The 23,618-nt window shown below is 34.4% G+C and overlaps 1 protein-coding gene, 1 long non-coding RNA gene and 1 pseudogene across 2 annotated transcripts; 1 reads left to right on the top strand and 2 right to left on the bottom strand.

Annotated features, from left to right (window-relative positions):
• Positions 1 to 6: 6 nt before the first annotated feature.
• On the bottom strand, positions 7 to 20,963 carry LOC107960434 (cellulose synthase A catalytic subunit 8 [UDP-forming]-like; annotated as a pseudogene).
• LOC107960436 (uncharacterized) lies at positions 11,085 to 12,204 on the top strand. Its single transcript, XR_001701169.2, has 3 exons — positions 11,085 to 11,343; positions 11,552 to 11,723; positions 12,003 to 12,204. It is a non-coding gene; the product is annotated as an uncharacterized lncRNA (long non-coding RNA).
• A 1,118-nt stretch (positions 20,964 to 22,081) lies between the features above and the next one.
• On the bottom strand, positions 22,082 to 23,283 carry LOC107960437 (uncharacterized). Its single transcript, XM_016896788.2, has one exon. It carries the CDS (start codon positions 23,010 to 23,012, stop codon positions 22,269 to 22,271), a length of 744 nt encoding a protein of 247 aa, XP_016752277.2. The 5' UTR covers positions 23,013 to 23,283; the 3' UTR covers positions 22,082 to 22,268.
• Positions 23,284 to 23,618: the final 335 nt, after the last annotated feature.

Here is a 23,618-nt window from a genome sequence, read left to right as displayed (position 1 = left end):
ACAATATAAAATTGAATACTATGAGCCATGAGATTATGATAGTTCTACCAATCAAGGAGACAAACGTTACATCCATTTTCTTTCTATGGCTTGGCTTCAACACCTGCTCGGAAATAATACCCATCTTTGCATGGATATATAGTATCACCTAAGGTAGTGAATTTACCGTGTTCAAAACTTAGCAATCAATGGAAGTGCAGGTTTGGGCCACGGTTGTGCTATCAACGGTGTTAATGAATGTGTTGATTCGGACCCAGACAAGAGAGAAAACAGAGGCCAGCAACACTGACCATAGAACGACAATGGTTGGGGTTCTGTTTTGGCGACCCATTAGACCTTTGAGGAAAGGATAGAGATGGAGGATGACCCAGAAGGAAAAAAAGACTTTCCCAAACAGTGGTCCCCAAGCTTCATACCCTTTGTTCAGTGCATCCGAGAATCCGGCAACCACACCCACCATGTTGATGATGAAAAGTGTTGTTGGGGGATCAATAGCGTCGTCCATTTCACTATGTACAGCTCTCCGAACTCTGCATCCTCAGCTGCTTTGGCTGTGACCGTGAAGTTGGTGTCTATCCCCGCCAGCATCTTCAGAAATCCTTGGAAGACCGCAAACAGATGAGCTGAAACCCCTCCGATCACCCAAAACTGCTCGTTGCGCCACAAGTCCTCGATGCTCACACCACTCCATCGGAGCTCAAGCACGGCCGTCACAATAATGGAAAGGAAAAGGCCGAGAAACAAAACGCTTGCCAGGTTTGAGAGCTGGTCATCGATGTGAAGCAAACAATATAAGTGGAATTACCGGCATTAAGTAAAAAATAATAGAATAGATAGTTACCGTTGGTATGATAAATTTTCCTGTGAGAAGACAAATTGCTGGCAATGTACAGTAAGCAATGAGTGGAAGAGATGTAAATGGATAGACAATAGTGTTGATATATGCCATCCTTTGAGCCATTTTAAACGACCACCCCCGAAGCCATACCATAAGGGGCAGTGCCTGCTCAGGAAAATTTCCACAGATCCAAGAGCCCATCGAAGAACCTGGTGTAACCGATCAGACAGGTTGATGGGTGCAGATCCTTTGAATGCAGGCCTTAAGGGCATGCAGTAAATCGATCTCCATCCTCGGCAATGCATCTTGAAACCAGTTAAGATATCCTCAGTGACTGAACCGTAAATCCATCCAATCTGAGACCACATATTTAGCAAATGTTAACTTTGTCAATACAAGGATGAATCAGGTTTGGCTTGGACATGTCAGACATGCTGGAAAGCGAGTAGGACCAAACTATATATTAAGCTAAGCGGTTGAAGTCTTGTATAATAAACAAGAATTGAGATTCCAACCTCTTTTCCCCATTCAGTCTTCTCTTCATAGCCACAGTTGATGACATGAATTGCCTCCTTGATTAGAGTGGAAGGGTTGGCAGATTCAGCCACTCCTCCATTCTCCATTATTGTAGATTCAATGAAGACAGAAGATAAGCCAAAAGTTTTCTCAAAGCTCCTCTGAGAGATCAGCATTGATCCTTCATAATCATCCTAATCTGCAGAAACAAAAGCAGAGATATGTCAGAGCTTCACAAAGTACTAGTCTAGGATAAGTTGCCTCAAGTATTTAGACTTACTGTCAATCTCCCTAAGATTGAAGATGGCAGCATCAAGTTCTTCCCGTTTTGCATCACGGTAAAGCTCTGATGGATCTTTAGGAGCCCTCTTTCCCGGGCAGCAACATGAGCAGCAGCCACAACAGGAGCATGATGAGGAAGAGGACTTGGACAAGCTGGGCATTGACGGTAGTCCATAACCATAAAGTGCTTGCCTATTGAAAACACAACCTGTTCCCACATAAACTGGTCCTTGAATTCCATCAAGACCTTTTATGTTAACCTGTAGTTGAAATTTAGAAAAGTTTCAATACTGAAGCTGCTTCTATCATAATGCAATCACAGCATAAAACAGTTGACACAAGCACTTAAATTGAGCAGAAAAATTTTTAGCTTTAATCTTACATCAAAGAAAACTGTGTTGCGATTGGCATATCGATCACTCCTATCTATGCCATCAAATCTTTGAGGAAACTGCACATAGCATACATCTCGACCAACTTCAGGGTCCATCAGGAAGCACATAGCTTCCCTAACTGCCTTGCTATTGTTAACGTAGTGGTCACAATCAAGATTGAGGATGAAGGGAGCATTTGTTAGAACTGCAAGCACCCTAACCTGTAAGAAACCATTCACTGTTAGTTGCAAGAGAAGATTTGAACTATTCATACAAAGCTGGTTTTGTGGTACGTATTGCCTACCAAAGCATTTTCAACGCTAGCTTTTTTTGTGGTGTTGGTAGCCAGGTCTCTTCTCTCTGGAGACATAAACCAGTCTAGGAAGTTCATTTCCATCAATGTCACGGGCACCACTATATCCAAGGAAAACCTGGATCATGCCAGGGTGATCACGTGTGTTATTTCCTGGCCAAGGAGTTCCATCTTGCATTGTCCACCCTTCCTCAAGTGTTTTCTAAGCCTTTGCAACTAAAGCATTAATTCTAATTTTGAACTCTAAGTCTCTCTGCAACCAATTGAAATGGAATTAGAAATCATAGATGAGAGATAGCCCATAACTTCTGCTATCAAAGTAGTGTATGAATATTCAAGGAAATGTTAGCTAAAGAAAGCTTGAAGTGCTTACTTTTATTGCTCTACGTTCTTTCACAAATGAGGGATATCCTTCAAGTAATCAAGCTTCTGTGAGAAGTAAAACTCGGGTGCCCTGGGTTCAATAGAGAACTTTTTGCAAAATGGAACCCACTTTCTTGCAAAGTCAGCTGTTTCTACAAGAGATTCAAATGACAGCATTGCAGCACCATCATCTGATACATAGCAGGAGACCTTATCCACAGGGTAGTCCAGGGCAAGGATGGAAAGCACAGTATTCACAGTGATCAATGGAGGTTCTTTCAATGGATCCACCGTACTCACAAAGAAGTCAACAGCAGCAAGTTCAGAAGGCTCACCTTCTCTTTCATATCTGCCATTGTATTCACAGATAAAAGAGTTCCATTCATTGTATTTGTAGGAACACAGCAAAGCTTAGGAATGAACTGCTTAAAAATTGGATTATACAGATACTGAATTAACTCAAATAACTAGCGTGAATAGCTTATGTTTATGCTTGTGAAAAAATAAAATAAAAAAATAAAAATAAAAAACACACAATGTAACACCCAAATATCCGTGTCGATTACTAGAGTAGGTTCATAAAACATAACATGCTCAACTTTTCAATAGAACACTTGAGATACAAAAGAAAATTTAAAAGTGAAATCTTAAAATTTACGAATAACATTACCCGATTAAAACCCTTCTATTCATTTTATGATTTATCCCCTATTGACCGAGTGCACATACATAATATATGTAATTCAATCATATCACAAATATGAAGTTCTAAATCAAGATTTATAACCAAAACATTTTCAAATTCATACATAGAACTTTAGTCATATTCGTATGGCTTTATATACAATTATATCAAAATAGCTAACCTCCCAAAATTACTATCCTATACATGCCATAATGTCTACTAAAGTTTCAAACAAAAGTACTAAAAAGGTTGACAAAAGTTGCGATGACTTCGTGATGGTTCCCAAGCTTTCCTCGAATAAAATGATCTATACCAAAGCGAAAAACACACCGAGTGAGTTATTAACTCAGTAAGTCCTAAGAAAATTTCAATACTATAATAATTCAATTATCTACAAACTAAATAATTAACTCAATACTATTCGAACTTAGCCATGATATCACAAGGAAATATATTATGTCACAAACGTACCTTATGCATTTGGTACATACTTACCCGAATACACCATATACTCCTACTCTAAATGTTCACAATTAAAATACCATGGCAATGTCATATACAACCATTGACGTGTATATATATATGTATATATAATATACAAAGCCTAAAATTTAAAGCATAAACCAAGCCACTCCATCTATCAATCAAATCTCCAATTTAATGTTTAGTTGCATTCTTAATTGCCACAAATAATACTCCATAATCAACATTTCACACTTAGAGCTCGATTTGAAAGTTCGCACACACAGTGCTTTTACTTATTCGCACACATAGTGCAATATTTTCTCGCACACATAGTGCCACATAGCTTCGCACACATAGTGCTGTATTTTCTTATCTTTAATCATCATATTATCATAGATTGATCAATAATTTCACATTCGATTCCCAAGAACATATATATACTATGATATCTTATCTAACTTAATTTGTCTCATCTATGCTCAAAGTTAACTATAACTTGATTACCTAAGGACTTACCTTTTTAATCGGATGACAACTCCGATCGGCTACTCCATCACTCTTGCTTTCCCTTTTTCCGAACTTGGCTCCCTTTGATCTTGAGCTCCAACTCCAGCTAAGCAAATAAAATAACTAAATCATCGTAACCCCAATTTATACTTCTTCCTCATAGACACACACACACAAAGATTCGGTATTTGCTCATACATAATTTAAAATTTAAATCTTTAAACTTAATGTATATCCAACATACTTCTCATATATTCCTATAATTCAATACATTATGTCGAAACCATTTTTTTATTTCGATTTAAAAATGATGGATCGACTTTTTGGAAAGCGAAAATGGAGTCGCCACCAATCTTTTCTTGTTTAGGTGTGATCGGATCACCTAGAAATTTGGGTTGTTTTAATAAAACATTTTGGTTTACTAAAACAATGATTTTCGTCTACGAAAATATGAGAAAATAGGCTCGGGAGTTGGTTACGTATGAGGAAGGATTAGCACCCTCATTACGCTCAAAATTGGTACCAAATCGATTAAATACTGTCCTTTTGTCTAAAATTAAAAATGTTTTTGAAATGTGGTTCTTGTTAATAACATTTGAATAACCCGAGTCCATTGCCAAAAATCTTCTTGTTTCGACGTTCAAAAATTTGTAATTCGAAAATAACAAAAGGATGCCCAACTATTTGGTCCAACAAAAAATCGATACCCAGCACAGTAGGGCACGATTCCTCGAATTTCCAAACATTGATCATTGCCTTACCTTGGAAGATACGAGTGAAATTCTTAAGAGACATTCGATTATTTTGAACAAACGGGAGATTGCAACCCAACCCGATCGGACACTATTCCCCGAATTGCCAAACATCGAACATTTCTTTCATTTTAAAGAGTTTTTAGAAAACGTGAGTGAAATTCCAAAGGGATCCTCGATCGTTTTGAACAAATGAAAATGCGCAACCCAGCACGATAGGGCACGATTCTCGAATTTCCAAACATCGAATATCGCTTTGTTTTAAATAATTGTGAAACTAGCTTAAAACGTATTAATTTGACTTGAAATAAGACGAAATTAATCATAAAATTTAGATTTTGTAAAATCACATTTAATAAACCAAGTGGAAAATGATGATATGGGGTAATAGGCGCATACGAGATACAATCAATTAACAAATTAATAATTAAATATAACTAACCTAAAAATGCAACCCGATTATAATAATGCATGGAGAATAATTGACATAATAATACAATGACGAAAATGATAATATAACAATCACACAAGCAAAACAATACATACAATAATATGCCACAATAATGTACATAGCATGATATAGAATGACCAATGCAAGACGTAAAAAGAACAACATAGTAATTAGAAGCCAATGTGGTATAAAATGATTTTAAGATGGTGACGAATAAATGAACACATAATTTACACAATGTAAAAATAGATGAATTTAGAACTATTGGTAAAAATAAACTAAAAATATATGCATAATTACTAAATCATGTGTTATAGGATGAATATTTTGAATCGAATGATATGCAAACTAATGAAGAATATTGTTTTAAAATTGACGATTTACATGTTAACTTAAATAATACACAAAATATGAAGAATAATAAAAATACGTGATAAAATATAATATCCATAATAGATTTACAAAACATGCATATATAAATAGATTTATTGTAAAAATAGTATGAGATTAATAATATATATGAGACTAAATTAAATTTTCCACATGTAACAGATTTTAAAAAAAATGTATATTATTTTTATATCAACCAATAGGCAAAAATAAACGAAGTAAAATAATATACAAAAAATGATTTAAGGCAAATAGGATATGTAACGCCCCCTTACTCGAGACCGTCGCCGGATTCGAGCACGAGGCATTACTAAACTTATTTGAGCACTTAAACAAATTCAGACAAGCTGTCCAATTGCGTCATAGTTGCTTAAAAATTCATATCTCGAGTTCCGAAACTCGGAATCAAATTCCGTAAATTTTTCCTTAAACTAGACTCATATATCTATTTTTTTCTAGAATTTTTGGTCAGGCCAATTAGTACAGTTTATTAGTTAAAGTCTCCCCTGTTTTAGGGTTCGACTGCTCTGACCTCTGTGTATTACGAATCAGATATCTCCCTGTACAGAGTTTCAATAACTATGCCGTTTGTTTCTAATAAAACTAGACTCAATAAGGAATCTGTACATATAAAGCATAACTTCTAATTATCTTTGTACAATTTATGGTGAATTTCCAAAGTCAGAACAGGGGATCCAGAAATCGCTCTGGCCCTGTTTCAGAAAAATTTAAACTTCTCATAAAATATAACTCATATACCTGTTTTGTTCCATCCATATGAAAATAGACTAATAATTCTTCAATTATATATTTTATTCATCATCTAATTGTATCTCTACTATTTTTAATGATTTTTCAAACTCACATTTGAATCTATTTTATGGTAAATTTTGCCTATTTCATGGTTTCCATGGATTAGCTAGCAATTTAGCATACATAACACCAAATATGATCATGATTAGCCATTCCAATGGCTAATCATTACCAAGCATTTCCATACCATTCAATACCCATATCATAAGACCATATATACAAAATGATTATAATGTTATACATGTCATACTCAAAATATACAAGCCATTATGCCAAGATGGTATACGAATAGTGTGAGTGGGCCTCCGACCGTTCCCGATTTTCGAGCTGGCTTGTCAAAACTATAAGGAATGAAAAGGAGGGAGTAAGCATAAATGCTTAGTAAGTCCATATGAAATTAATAAGCAATTACCAACATGCTTTTAAGATAAAACACCACAATTGTACAATTATACATACTCAGCTTAAACTGTTTTATCGAGATACATTTACTAAATAATTTATTTCTGGAGCTACGAAACTTCAAATTAAGTTCCGTTAATTTTCGTTGAAACTAGATTCATATACCTTTCTCCCATAAAATTTCCAGAATTTTTGGTTTAGCCATTTAGTACAGTTTATTCATTAAAGTTTCCTCTGTTTCGCTGTCCAACAGTTCTGATCTCTCTTCACTAAAAATTATTTATCTCATAATTCGGGACTTGGATGATGTTCCCGTCTATCCCTCTTGAAAATAGACTCGATAAGGATTTTAAATATATAAATTAAAACTCATAATTATTTTTTTACAATTTCTAATGATTTTCTAAAGTCAGAATAGGGGATCTTGAAGTCATTCAAACTCTGTCTCACAACAATTTAAATATCTTATAACATAAAATCCAATTGCATGCACCGTTTCCTCTATATGAAACTAGACTCATCAGGATTTAATCTCATATTTTATTCAGCCCTTAACTCAATTTCCACAATTTATGGTGAATTTCAAAAGATACACTACTGCAGTAACCCAAAACTGCCAAGACCATATTTATCCATTCACCACTATTATTCACTAAATACATACAATATCATTTCATCCATCATGGTAAGAACACATAATTATGCTTCATAAGCATAGATCCATAATCTCAATGTCATCAAGTATCAATAACTTATTCCAAATCGTGTCATTTTCATAGTATTCGCCAATTTTTAATCTTTTCGGGCCATTTTACATTTTCGTTCATAATCAAATTAGGGAACGATTATGGAATTGAGTACCTCATTATCACAATGCCATAGTAAAACTATGGTCTTGCACATAGTCACATATCACATACCGAGGCCATAGCCCAGCCATGGTCTTACACGGATCACATATCACACTGATGCCATATCCCAGATATGGTCTTATACAGTAGCACATATCACACCGATGCCATATCCCGCATATGGTCTTATACGGAAGCACATATCACATTTCTCCGAAGCCGTAGCCCAGCTATGGTCTTATACGAAAATCACATTTCACATGCTGCCATGGTCCAACCATGGTCTTTTCCGTCAATTTGTCTTAGCCACTGAATGAAAGTACTCAAGTCCGTTGTTCCATTTAATTTGTACTTTTATTCAAATATCATTTTACAATTATCACAGTTTAATGACATTTTATATGCAATAATATACTATATCATTCATGAAATTTTCATTTAAAAACATTAAATTACACATTGCATTATTAAAAATCATATGAACTTACCTCGATATAAAATATTAGCAATCGAGCCTATTACTCGTAAACTTTATTTTTCCCTCGATCACGACTTGAATCTCGTTTCTCTTGATCTATAATATAAATTATTTCTACTCATTAGCATTTATTTGATTTCTATTTCACTTCACAATTTATGCTGTTCAAATTTCAAAATTTCACTTTTACCCTAAAATTTACAGTTTTTACAATTTAGTCCCTGCTCAATTCATCCATCAATTGAACTAATTTTTTTTCTCAATTAACACTTTTATTTTATCATTATAAACTAATTCACAACCTTTGATATTTTGAATTTCAACATCAACATCTAATTCACAACTTTTTCACAATTAGGTCCTAAATACCATTTTCTATCAAAATGACTTAATAAAACAACCTTAATATGAAATTTGAACTTAAATTTCATAACAATTCATTATATACTGCCCTTTATCAGCCAAGGTAACTTCCAATTTCACCCACCAAATCAAAACTAATGAATTAGATGATTGGACCTAATTGCAAAAGTCTTAAAAATACAAAAATATAAGAAAAGGGCAAGAAATAGACTCACATGCAGTGAAATTGTGCAAAACCAGCTTAAAAGCTCTCTCCCATGGCTGTCTGGCCGAAATTATGAGAAGAATGGCCTAGAAATCTCTTTCAATTTCAATTTATTTGTTTAATTTTGTAAAATTTACCATTTTACCCTTAGCTCACCTGATTCCAGATTTTTTTTTCTTGCTTATGCCGCCTCATCCTTTCCCTTTTGGCTAATTTTCCTTTTAAGTCCTCCCTCATTTAACACTTGAGCTATTTAATCATTTTATCAAGTTTTGTACCTTTTTCAATTTAGTCATTTTTAATTAATTGACTATCCAAACGTTAAAATTTTCTAACGAAACTTTAATACTAACTTATTTACACTCCATAAATATTTTTAAAAATATTTATGGCTCGAATTATGCATTCGAGGTCTTGATACCTCGTTTTAGACCCAATTTACTTATTAAATTCTTTTCTCTCTCTTTTTTTTAACACAAAATTCACTAATTCAAAATTCTTCTAAATTCACACTTGACTCATAATTATTAATTTATTAAATTTTCAAACATACTTGTCGGATTTAGTGATCTCAAATCACTGTTCCGATATCACTGAAATTTGGGCCGTTACAGGATAAAAGTTTTAAAATAAATAAAAATGTAGTGATTAAGATTTAAAACACATAATGCCAAAGAATGGTTCAATAAGAACTATATGTGAAAAAAATTCAACATAAATAAAATATAAACAATTTGGAATAAAATAATATATAAGGCAAATTTCAAATAAATAATATGTTAAATGAATTAAAATAACACATAAGGTAAAATAAAAGGACCCTTTAAAACATATAAAAGCGTTTGAAATAAATAATATGTGAAAGAAAAATTTAAAAATAATATTACTAATAATAATAATATACAAAAACAGTTTAAACAAAAATAGATAAGCATAATCCAAAGTGAGATATATATATATAAAAGTTTTGAAATAAGTAACACATAGAAAGTTCGAAACGAATAACAATAAAAGGAATTTAAAAGGTTAACACTTAAGCAAATTTAAAATATGTTATATATATATACAACAATTTAAAATAGAAGGTATGTATGTAAAGATATAAAATAAATAAATAAATAGTAAAATGACAACAATAGGAATCGATGAAAATAAATAAAGTTCATTTTAAAGATTAGATAAAAAAATGATATTAACAATATAATAAAAAAATCTGTAGTTTAAAAGAAAACTATGTAAAGGATATAAATAAATAAAATGATAATAACAAGAAAAAAATACGTAAAAAAAATAAAAGTAACATTAATATATACATATAGATAAAGGTATAATGAATGGAAATGTAATAGAAACATAAATAAATAAATAAAATCAGAGAAATGATGATAATGTCAGAATAATAAAGTAAACATGAGTATAAATATAATACCAATAGTAATGATATAATAATGATAATAGTGATAAAAAGTAACAATAATAATAATAATAATAATATCAATAATAATGATGATGATAATAAATAAAGTGGGTAATTAATGAAAGAAAATATATATATATATATAAAAATGAATGATAGATGAATAAATAGTAAAATAATAAAAGATAACAAAATAGCAACAACAAAAGTAAATAAAATTGAGAAGAAATAAAAGAATTATGAATTAATGATTCTAATAAGGTAAACGAATAATATTCACCAATAAATAAATGAACAAGTAAAACAAAAGAATAATGGAAAAATATATTTATAAACAAATAAATAGATGAATGAGTGAGTAAACAAACAAAAATGGACTAATTTGAAAGTCAAATGGGGTTTTGGGGTAAAAATAAAAATAAAATAAAGTCAAAGGACCAAATTGCGGTGCGCTGAAACTAGCAGGGACTAAATGGAATAATATCCCTAGTCCTTATGCGTTGCGTTTTGACTAACAAGGCCTTGGATTAAATTAAAAATGAAATAAAATTAAAGAGGAGAATTTGAAGAAAAATAAAAAGGAAAATGGGATTAGAATGAGAACCCAGAAGAATGGAAGGGATTAGCCACACAAATTATCCATTTTAGGCACATGGACCATTTCCCTTTACCCAAACGGCGGCCAATTTTTTTTTAAAAAAATGAATCTTTCATTTTCTTTCTTTTCCAGAAATGAACAGCAGCCCTTCCCCTCCCATTTTCTTCATTTTTAGATCTGCCAGGGTTTCAAAAGAAACCCATTCATGCGCCGTCATCATGCCTCCTTGAAGCCACCGTGGTTTCCACCATAGACGGTGGTCAGGGCCACGTGAAATCGGGTTAGTTTCTTCTTCTTCCTTAATTCTTTTTTTTAAAAAGTAAGTTAATGAGAATAAAATAAAATAAGGCAAAGATAAATAGAAAGATTGAGATAATAGAGGAAAAAAAAATTGAAATTAACCTTCTAAATTTTCTTTTTCTTTTTGTTTTTGATACATTTTTTTTGTATTTCAAACCTTTTGATTTTTTTCTCAACCAAACTCAAAGACCAAGCCTTAGCCGTCACTTTTGGGCTGCTCACGGGTATCATCGGCGTTCACGCCTCCACCTCTGCCGCGGTTCATGACCTAAGTCGCGTAAAAACAAGAGGAGACCCCTTTTACCCCCTTTTGGTCCGATATCCAAGCCGGAGGATGGCCTCCGACGATTGAAACCGTAGGTAAGTGTCTTTGGAATCTCTTCTTTATTTGTTTTAATGATAAAGTACCTTCAAAGCAAGAAAAAAGAAAAAAGAAAAATATGAATCGTAAATCACCTCCAATCTTTGAGTGTTTTCTCTATTTTCTTTGTATTCGGAAAGTTACAAATTTTTACTTGAATCCCCCATATCGTTTTTGTATTTTTTATTGATATCCCCCCCACATTACCTTCAGATTGTAGGTTTTTCTCACTTTTTACAACTTGTTCCTTTTTTATTTATTTGCCTTTTCCATTGCAGGCAAGTGGAGCAAAATGGGGGTGAGTGACCAACTATGGAGTAGGTTGTGGTGGCAGACAGTAGGGCGGCACACCTAGGATTTTTTATTTTTTTTGGTTTGGGTTGGGCTAAGGTTGGTTTAAATTGAAATTGGGCCGGGTAATTTGGGCCTTCTACACATTATAAGATCAATTTCGGCAATTCACATTTCCAAATTTTATTAGCTAAGTTCATTTTCGGTTAGTGCTCTTTTAAAATCTATCAAGCTCGTATTCCTCTAATTTCATGAGTTTAACGTCTTAGTGCCCATAATAACTACTCAAATAAATTTCGAATACATAAATTAAGTCACCCCAAACTATCTTGATTTAAAATCGACAAACATACATGTCAAACTATTTTAACTAAATTTTACTTATCACTTATACTAAAATATGCACTTAAACTTACTATGTTTACATCATGCCTTACACTCCCAGAACATAAGACATCAATCTATTTCCTTCTTCCATGTCTCAGTCAACTACTCATTTTACCTCATAATCTTGAATTTTGCATTTTAACGTATCTATCATGACTTATTCGGCTTACATTGAACCATTACTCATACAAGAAAATAGAAAACAAAATGAATATTCCATTCAAATCCTCATATGGCCGAATACACAATGTACTACCCAACTAATAATTCAACAAGTTCAATCTCATTCTCTCATCTACATATTCAAAACAACATGAAAACAACCTCCAATTCTACTACATTGATATACGGCTTAGTGCCCAAACTACCATAGAACTTTGATTTTTTTTTTGACATGGCCAAGAGATGCATTTACAATTAACTTAAACATTTAAAGGAAAAATTCCAAAAATAACTTCAAATCTTACCTCCAACTAGCCAAGAAGGTGCCGAATTGCCCTAATGAAATTTCCCTTTTTTTTTCTTTCCCTTTTGTTTCGGTTTGTAACTAGGAAGAAGATGAACACTTTTCTTTTCTTTTATTCATCTTTTTATTTTTTATTCATTATGATTTGAATATTTTATTCCTTTGCCAATTTAATATACAAATTAATTTAAATTAGTGGAAGGGCATCATTACTTGGCTGGCCACTTAGTGCAAAAATGGGCATTTTGACATGCAAATCCATGCTTTCTCACCTTATTGTTATTTAATCCTTACAATTTACCTATCATCTTTTCTAAATTTCTCAACTAAGTCTTTTCAAGAAAATTCACATTCTTAAGGCTAATTTTAAGCATTTAATTTTTCACACATACACTATCACACATAAATATATGCAATTAAAACAAAAATAAATTTTTGTGACTCGGTTTTGTGGTCCTGAAACCACATTCCGACTAGGGTCTAATTAGGGCCGTCACAACTCTCCCCCACATAAGGAATTTTCGTCCCTGAAAATCTTACCAGCGAATAAGTTAGGATATCGATCCTTCATAGTGTCTTCAAGTTCCCAAGGAGCTTCTTCGACCCCATGTTTAAGCCACAATATCTTCACTAATGAGATTTTATTATTTCGTAGTTCTTTTACTTCACGAGCCAAAATACGAACCGGTTCTTATTCGTAACTCAAATCAGATTGAATCTCAACCTCTGATGGATTAATTACGTACGATGGATCGGATCTATAACGTCGAAGCATCGAAACATGAAAAACGTTGTGAATCTTTTGAAGTTCAGGGGGTAAAATCAATCTATATGCGACCGGCCCAATTCGTTCAGATATTTCATACGGCCCGATGAATCTCGGACTCAATTTGCCCTTACGGCCAAATCTGAGCACCTTTTTCCAAGGTGAAACTTTAAGAAACACTTTGTCTCAACCTGATATTCAATGTCTTTTCTTTTTAAATCCGCATACGACTTCTGACGATCCGAAGCTGCTTTCAGACTTTCATGGATCACTTTTACTTTCTGTTCAGCATCTTTAATCAAATCAACCCCGAAGATTTTACTTTCACTAAGTTCGGTCCAAAACAACGGTGTACGGCATTTACGACCGTACAAAGCCTCGTAAGGTACCATCTTAATGCTTGATTGAAAACTATTGTTGTAAGCGAACTCAATCAAAGGCAAATACCTTTCCCATGAACCACAAAACTCTAGGATACAACATCTCAACATATCCTCGAGTATCTGAATTATCCGCTCAGATTGACCATCAGTCTAGGGATGAAAAGCGGTGCTAAAATACAACTTGGTACCCAATGCTTCTTGAAATTTCTTCCAAAATCGCGATGTAAATTTCGGATCTCTATCCGACACAATAGAACTAGGTACTCCATGTAATCGAACAATTTGGGAGACATATAATTCTGCTAATTTATCGAGCGAGAAATCTGTACGGACAGGGATAAAATGAGAAGACTTCGTCAATTTTAAGCATTTAATTTTTTTTTCACACATACACTATCACACATAAATGTATGCAATTAAAACAAAAATAAATTTTTGTGACTCGATTTTGTGGTCCAGAAACCACATTCCGACTAGGGTCTAATTAGGGCTGTCACACACAAATTTTACGTGAAAACCCTTTCGAAAAAAAACCACGGGCAGAGGAGAAGAAAATTCACTATGTCGAAAAATTGAATCGATACAAGAGGAATAGACTATGTCTATTTATAGGCTTGTAAAGTCATATTCTAGTAGGATTGAAACACCTTATCCTAATCAATATAAAATAGATGAAGTTTAATAAGATTTAAAAAAACCTTATTCTAAAATAAAATAAAAGAAGTCTAGTTCTATATGGATTTTACTTTTATTTTATTTTCCATCGTATTTTATTTAAATAAGAATTTGGGTCACTTAATTCTAACAATCTCCACCTTGACACAAATTCTCAATGAACAAGTTCTTCATCGCGAACTTTCAATAAACAAGTTCTCCACCTCTTCCATAAAACCCCTTAAGGGTTTAACTTCAACAATGAACACCAACCAAGTCTAAGGAATGCTCAAACTTGGTTATAGGAAGTGACTTAGTCATCATATCTGCAGGATTTTCATGAGTACTAATTTTGCTCAGAACAATATCACCACGAGCAATAATATCACGAACAAAATGATACCGGATATCAATGTGTTTTGTTCTCTCATGAAACATTTGATCTTTTGTAAGAAAGATGGCACTCTGACTGTCACAAAATTCTGTGCTGATTTGAAGCTCTTCATTGAGTTCACTAAAGAGTCCCTTCAACCAAATAGCTTCTTTACAAGCCTCAGTAATCGCCATGTACTCAGCTTCAGTAGTAGACAAAGCGACTGTAGACTGCAAAGTGGCTTTCCAACTGATTGCACAACCTCCGATTGTAAAGACATAACCTGTGAGAGATCTTCTTTTATCAAGGTCTCCAGCGAAATCAGCATCAACATACTCTATGACTCCATCTTTAGTTCTTCCAAACTGTAAGCAAACATCAGTAGTACCTCGTAAATATCTTAGAATCCACTGAACTGCTTTTCAGTGTTCTTTACCAGGATTCGCCATGTATCTGCTAACTGCACTGACTGCATATGATAAATCTAGACGTGAACAAACCATAGCATACATGAGAGATCCCACTGCACTAGAGTATGGAACATGTGACATGTACTCAATCTCATCATCTGATTGTGGAGACAAAACTGATGAAAGTCTGAAATGGACTGCTAAAGGAGTACTAACAGGCTTAGCACTCTGCATATTGAACCTACAAAGAACTTTCTCAATGTACCCTTTCTGACTTAGGTACAATTTACTTGTTTTTCTATCTCTGAGAATCTCCATTCCAAGTATCTTCTTTACTGGTTCTAAATCTTTCATCTCAAATTTTTTACTTAGTTGGGTTTTGACATTTCTTATCTCTCATTTATCTTTTGCTGCTATCAACATGTCATCAACATAAAGAAGTAGATACACAAAAGAACCATCACTGTTTTTCTTAAAGTAAACACAACTGTCAAAACTACTTCTTTTGAAATCATGAGAAGTCATAAAGGAATCAAACCTCTTGTACCACTGTCTTGGTGACTGTTTGAAACCATAAAGGGACTTTTTCAGCAAGCAAACATAGTCCTCTTTTTCTGAGACTATAAAACCCTCTGGTTGTTACATGTAAATATCCTCCTCAAGTTCTCCATGCAGAAATGCAGTTTTTACATCTAACTGCTCAAGCTCCAAATCATGCATGGCCACAATACCAAGCAAATCTCGAATCGAACTATGCTTAACAACTGGAGAGAACACATCTGTGAAGTCCACTCCTGGAATTTGACTGTAACCCTTTGCAACAAGCCTTACTTTATATCTGGGTTCTTCAACTCCTAGAGTTACTTCTTTCCTTTTAAACACCCATTTACAATGAACAGCCTTTTTACCTTTAGGAAGTTTCACAAGGTCCCATGTTCTGTTTTTGTGGAGTGATTCCATCTCTTCTTGCATAGCAAACATCCATTTTTCTCAGTCTTCACAGCTAACCGCCTCAGAATAATTAGATGGCTCTTGATTCGCATCTATATCTTCAGCCACATTTAAAGCATAAGCAACTAAATCAGCCTCGGCACACTTCTTTGGAGGTTTAATTTCTCTTCTAGTTCTATTTTTGGCGATAGAGTATTGTGGTGAAGAAGCAATTCTATTCTCAACTTTTGTTCTGGCTTGAGGAGTTGACTATGTATTAATCTGATGCTCCACCTGCTTTTGATTTTTTTATTGGAAGATTCTTTAAGAGATAAGTTAGGTAGCATAGCAGTTTCATCAAAAACAACATCTCTGCCAATCACAACTTTCTATTTTCAGGACACCATAACTTATACCCTTTTACACCAGTTTTATAACCAACAAAAACACATTTAATGGATATTGATTCCAATTTTCCATTATCAACATGAGCATACGCAGGACACCCAAAAATCTTTAAATCAGAATAATTAGCAGGATTACCAGACCATACCTCTTGTGGAGTTTTTTTCTCAATGGCAACGGATGGAGATTGGTTGATTAAAAAACATGCAGTAGAGGCTGTTTCTGTCCAAAATGACTTCGATAAGTTGGCATTTGACAACATACATCGAACCTTCTCCATGATCATTCTGTTCATTCGTTCTGCAACGCTATTTTGCTGTGGAGTATGACGAACTGTCAAATGTCTCAGGATCCCTTCTGACTTGCACAATCTATTAAACTCATCAGAACAGAACTCTAAGCCATTGTCTGTGCAGAGGTATTTTATCTGTTTTCCCGTCTATTTTCAATCATAATTTTCTAAGACTTAAATGTGGAAAACACATTGCTTTTCTGCTTCAGGAAGAACGCCCAAACTTTTTTGGAAAAATCATCAATAAATGTTACAATATAATTAGCTCCACCTCTCGAAGGCACTCTGGATGGCCCCCACAGATCAGAATGAATATACTCCAATATTCTCTTCGTGTTATGAATTCCTGTAGTGAATCGAACTCTCTTTTGCTTCCCAAAAACACAGTGCTCACAGAAATTTAGTTTGCAAATTCCTTACCCATCAAGAAGTCCTTTTTTACTCAATTCTACCATGCCATTCTCACTCATATGCCTTAGGTGCATATGCCAAAGTTTAGTAATATCATCTGACAAGGAAGAGGAAGCGACAGCTGCATCACCAGTAATAGTAGAACCCTGCAAAACATATAACTTGGAAGTTTTTCTTTACCCTTTCATCACAACAATGGAACCTTTGGAAATCTTTAAAATCTCACTTTCAGCTGTATATCTGTACCCTTTTGAATCAAGAGTACTCAACGAAATTAAATTTCTCTTCAATTCTGGAACATGTCGTACCTCACTAAGTGTTCTGACAACTCCATCAAACATCTTAACTTTAACTGTTCCAACACCTGCGATTTTACACGAAGCATTATTTCCCATCAAAACAACACCTTCATATACTGTTTCGTAAGTTGTAAACCAATCCCAATTGGGACTCATGTGGAAGGTGCAGCCTGAATCAAGTATCCATTCCTCGCTTACTTTAGAATTATTGATAGAAGCAACTAGAAGTTCACCATCGCTGTATTCTTCTACAACATCAGCTTCACCAAAATTTTCTGGTTGTTTTCCCTTTTTATTCGCAGCCTCCCTATTAATCTTATTTTGTAGCTTATAGCACTCATATTTAATGTGCCTTTTCTTCTTGCAGAAGTTATAAGTTTTACTCTGTTTGAAGACTTCGATCTACCTTTATATTTACCACGAGGATTACATTCCTGTGTCTTACCACGACCATCATCAGCATTCCGATCTTGTCTCCCATGAACAATGAGACCCTCCCTGAGAGTCAGGTTTAACCACAAGATGCTTCATCTTATCATACGAGGTTAAAGAATCATAAACCTCATCAACTGTGAGAGACTCGCGGCTATATAAAATCGTGTCTCTAAATGTCGAATAAGACGGGGGCAACGAACAAAGTAGAATCAACCCTAGATCTTCCTTATCATACTGAACCTCCATGGCCTCCAAGTTTGAGAGAATTTCTTTAAACACTGTTAAGTGTTCGTGTACAGACGCACCTTCCTCCAAACGATGAGCATAAAGACGCTGCTTCATATGCAACTTGCTTGTTAGAGTTTTCGACATACATATTTGTTCTAGCCTCTTCCATAATGCAGCGGCAGTCTTCTCTTTCATCACATCCTGCAAAATTTCGTTGGACAAATGCAGATGTAATTGTGTTAATGCCTTTCGATCCTTACGCTTCTTCTCTTCATCTGTTAATGTCGAAGGTATCTTATCTATCCCTAGCAGGGCATCTTCCAGATCTATTTGTGCAAGAACTGCTTACATCTTAATTTGCCACAACGCAAATCTGGTGTTGCAATCCAACAGCGGAATTTCATACTTCAAAGACGCCATTACCGTGATCGAGATGAATAATCTGGAAGCTCTGGTACCAATTTTTGAAAAAAAAATAAAAAAATAAAAAAAAACACACAAATTTTACGTGGAAACCCTTTTGGGAAAAAACTACGGTCAGAAGAAAAAAAAATTCACTATGTCGAAAAATTGAATCGATACAAGAGGAATAGACTATGTCTATTTATAGGCTTGTAAAGTCATATTCTAGTAGGATTAAAACATCTTATCCTAATCAATATAAAATAGATGAAGTTTAATAAGGTTTAAAAAACCTTATTCTAAAATAAAATAAAAGAAGTCTAGTTCTATATGAATTTTACTTTTATTTTATTTTCTATCGTATTTTATTTAAATAAGAATTTGGGTCACTTAATTCTAACAATGCTATTATCGTATTTAGTGGCATGAGTGAAAGTTTTGATTCATGGATTTGTACCTTGCAGATCGCCTGTCAATGTATGTATCCCTGTTAATAGGATACCACTTAGGGAACTGATCCAACACCCAGGAAAAAGCAAACCAGATTTCACATATAACTGAAGTCAGCCACAGTGCAAAAGCACTGTCAACTGGATTCGTTACTCGGTAATGGAAGAAAAGACCCAAAATGATCAACCGCATAATGATCACAGTTCTATATAGTGCAAGTCTACTTCTCGAAATTGGAATTACGGTCGAGAGGGGTTGAAAGGCATCAGCTGCTCTGCAAGAGAAAATATTACATATCAGTCATAATTGAACATTACTTCCATTAAATTCTAAGCAAATCAAATTGGTAATCTGATATATATGGTTAAAGCGTGCTCAATAAAGCTATTAGTGGTTGGTCAAAATGTTATAAACAAAAACATTACTGACTTCTTCTCATTAATTTGCTTTGTATTATAAATAAACAACAGAGTTCAGGTAAGACTTTGTAATTGAAACTTACGGTTTATCTTCCATGAGTTGCTCAGGCGGAACTTGAGCCTCTATTTCCACCTTGATCGAAGTCTTTTTTTTCTTATTCTTCTTTTCTTTCCAACTTTCCACCCTATTCTTCTAAATTAAGTTCCCATTGTCTTCGGTCATTTCTTCATTAAAACATAGGATGAGACAAGACAACTAGAATTGGGCTTTTCTTTTAAGATTATGAAAGAAACTAATAATGTTACATACCACTATCAAGCGTAGACACACTGTTGATATGTCTTGCATGAATTCCAGCATCCTGTAATAAACCAAGATGAATGAGCTCTCAGTATTGTAACACTAAAGTACCTAGGAAATGTCAAACGTTACAAATTATACCAACTTTAAAATGAGGTTGGACCTGGAATATAGGAAATACCTGAGACTTGCCCATGTGTGCGGCCATTGTGGATCGATCACCAGATGCCTTTTCCGCATCATCCAGTAGGTTCTCTGAGGAGTTGAGCCATCAGCTTAAAATATTAATTCAGTTATGTAAATGGCAAAGAATCCAAGGAAATTAAACAAGCATTGGAAAAAACAAATGAAGTTAATATGTACATTTTTGGGATATGACTGATCCCAACTCAAGAATCTAAAGATTTACAAAGGAGCAAATAGAAACATGCCATCGTATGGATTACCGCAACGCAAAGAAGCTTTTCGACCTTCCTTAAGTTCATAGTCGAAACAAGTTTTGCAAATGGGGAAATTGCAATCATGGCAAGCCACGAAGGGTTCTCCATTGCCATTCAAACCAACATGCTCACCACAGGTGTGGCAAACAGGAACCCCAGATTCTATCATCTCAAAAAAAAAAAAATCTACTTCCTTTCTTTCCCTGAGAAACCCAATGGTACGGTAACCTAGCCAAAAGGTCCCTCTACTTCTTCTCCACCGTTCGTGTTTGGTTCTTATATGTGAAGAAGAAAAAAAAACATAATAGAAGCTAGGCTAGGTTGGGCTTTTGGCAGAGGGTGAAGATGGCAATTTTGTAATGGTGAAGAGAAGTTTGGTAAGAGAAGGGCGGGTGGGTTGTTGGTGTCATGTATTTTGTAGAGAAAAGAGAGAGAGAGACATGTAAGAAGCAATGTCTGCATTATTGTTTGGGGTGTAAGAAGAAAAGATCTTTTTTGAAAATTTGCGGGAAGTTTAAGGAAGCAATAATTCATTTCTGTTGGGCGAGGCACATCTTTTAAATAACCCGACCCTTGCATATAATTCTGCCACTCTGCAACCATAAACAATACGTATTGCATATTCAATTTTAAGGGCATATTTTTTATTTTTTTATTTTGAAGTATGAATGGTTGGATTTTATTAATGAACAGAGCCCAAATCTTAACAGCCCAAACAAAACAGAAAATAGATGAAAATCCAAACAAAACGTAAAACATACCGAAGCCCAAACTAAACAGGAACAAAACACACCCGACAAAACAATTAATGAAACATCTAATAAAAGCTAAGAACCCAACCACCCTGGCAGACATTCCTTTTCCCTAAAACAACTGAGAGTTGAAACCCTTCCGATATCAGATGCCCTCTTTTGTGCAGCTTTTTGTTGGGCACTTAACATCGAAATTACAGATGTAATCTTATAGATCTAATCCATTGCTATCATGGGCCTTAAAATGCCCTTATCTAATGTATTTAGATATTTAAGGCGATGACAATCTCACGATCGGCCCATAGATCAATATTAAAACCTTGCATTAACCAAGTAGAAGTGTAGAACACCATAGCCTTCAATTATTAAAAAAAAAAAGGAAGCAGCAGCAATAGCCGCATCTGTTAGGTTATCGGTAGTGAGTTTACATTCCAACATTTAACTTCATTAATATTTTTGTGGGGTATAAACATCTTTTTTTTACAACGTGACTATTATCAACTACTACTAAGAAAAGATAAGATTAAATAAGAGTTGCCTGAACTGAAAGTTGAAGACGAAGTTTACTTTGGGTTTACACTTAACTATCAGACAAGGGCGTGAGCCAATTTCAGATGTTGTATTCATGAATCTGATTTTTCTGCGGAAACTTCCTCCCAAACAACTTCACCTGATTTTTCCAGAAATTTGACTTATATATTTCGGTTCCTCCACTTTTTCCAGTTTGATAGGCGATTGCATCAATACCTTAGTTCCAACAAAACAGAGACTTATTCATGGTTCAATTTGTAATGAGAACTTGTAAAATTAAAACGAACGATTAAAAGTGTTGAAATTAATAAAATACAAAAGCATAAAAAAACTTTCAAGTAAAGATTCAGTAATTTCATTGACGAAAAATAATTTCTATTTACAAGAAAAAAACAAAGACAACCGAGTAATTGAAACCGTCAAAAAGAAAACCGGAGAGATATTTGGGAAAATCCCCCAATGAAAAAACCCCAAACCTATGTATGAGGTGGGAATTCTCAAAGCTCAACTCTCATGGAATCATTTAACAGTAGAGGCAACAGTATGAGCCCACCATCTAAGGCTGTCTTTGACGTCAACCTCATTACCCAAAGCAGGGACTCTCCAATTCATCAAAGGGTTTTCCTTTCTTCTTCTTTCTGAAACATGCCATGCTTCTGATAGGTAAGGCCTTGAAACTTCAGCCCTATCATCATCTTCAGCACCTGCAGCTTCTTTATTCTCTTCTTCACCATCTTTCCTTCCCAATCTTTGCAAGCCAGGGATTATTTCAACCAACCTTGAATCCTTGTTATCTTCCTCTGAGAATACAAACCCCAGATCCATAAACCCTTTTAGCTCCTCAAATTCCAAGTCTGACAAGCTCTTGCTTGTACCCTTTTTCCTTCTACTACTTCTCCTGTTGCTTGCTGCTGTCTCCTTTTTGGGTTCTTCTTGGATTCTACTCCCGTTATCTTGCAACTCTTCTTCCGTCATTTCTTTGCCCGAGATGATTTTATGCAGCTTTGGTGAGTGGAGAACCGAGTCGGGCGACAACGAAGCTGAACCTATGAAGCTTGTGCTGTTTAAGCTCAACTGGTCGCTCATGGACCTTGTATGGAGAGATGGGGTGCGTGTAAACTCTGGTTTCGATGATGTTTCTTCAACTCGGAGATTTTGGTTTGGTTCCGAAACCGTAGATGTTGATGGAGATGTCTGTTTTTTGAATATTTCCATCTCAAACCAACACGAATCAAAGAGGCTGATAATTCCATCCGACTCCATTAAAAGCAACTCAGTAAACAAAAGAGAATATTTCAAGAAATCTAAAACTTGTGAGGTTGTTGTTTAATTCACAACTTAATCCTTAATAAATATTACAAGACCAGCTTGTGACCAAACAACCCTTAACGCCGTTCAAAAATGACACAAACAATTCAACCCAAAAAAGGAACACACGTTTTCCATGGGGTATTATAGTAATAATAAAAAAATATTACCAAGTATTTAACCATGTTTTACTTTTATGTTGGAGCGAGTTGCTTTTTCCTGGAAGCCAAAGTGATTTGTATCGTGCGGATATGACGTGGCTTTACTAGGAAGCAACAAGAAAAGATGGAGTTATCGCGTTTGAAAACATAATATTAGAACCCTGTGTAGAGGCTACTAGATGCTCCCAACATAAATACTGTTCGATCAATCTTGCTGGCGATCATGACTTGTCTTAAATCTAATTTGTTATAGATAATATTGTTGCTTTTAATATGATTTTAATTTATATGTATCTAAATATATTTGGGGTTGATCACAAAAATATATAAATATTGACCGTATTTGGATAGAAGAAAAAAAAATATATATATCGGAAGGATTCGACCTTACGCCTTCAAT

This window comes from Gossypium hirsutum, chromosome A05 (genome assembly GCF_007990345.1).
Source record: "Gossypium hirsutum isolate 1008001.06 chromosome A05, Gossypium_hirsutum_v2.1, whole genome shotgun sequence".
Taxonomy (NCBI): Eukaryota; Viridiplantae; Streptophyta; class Magnoliopsida; order Malvales; family Malvaceae; genus Gossypium; species Gossypium hirsutum.
The sequence above is the reverse complement of the archived record's forward strand: the minus strand, read 5'-3'. Positions and strand labels throughout refer to the sequence as shown.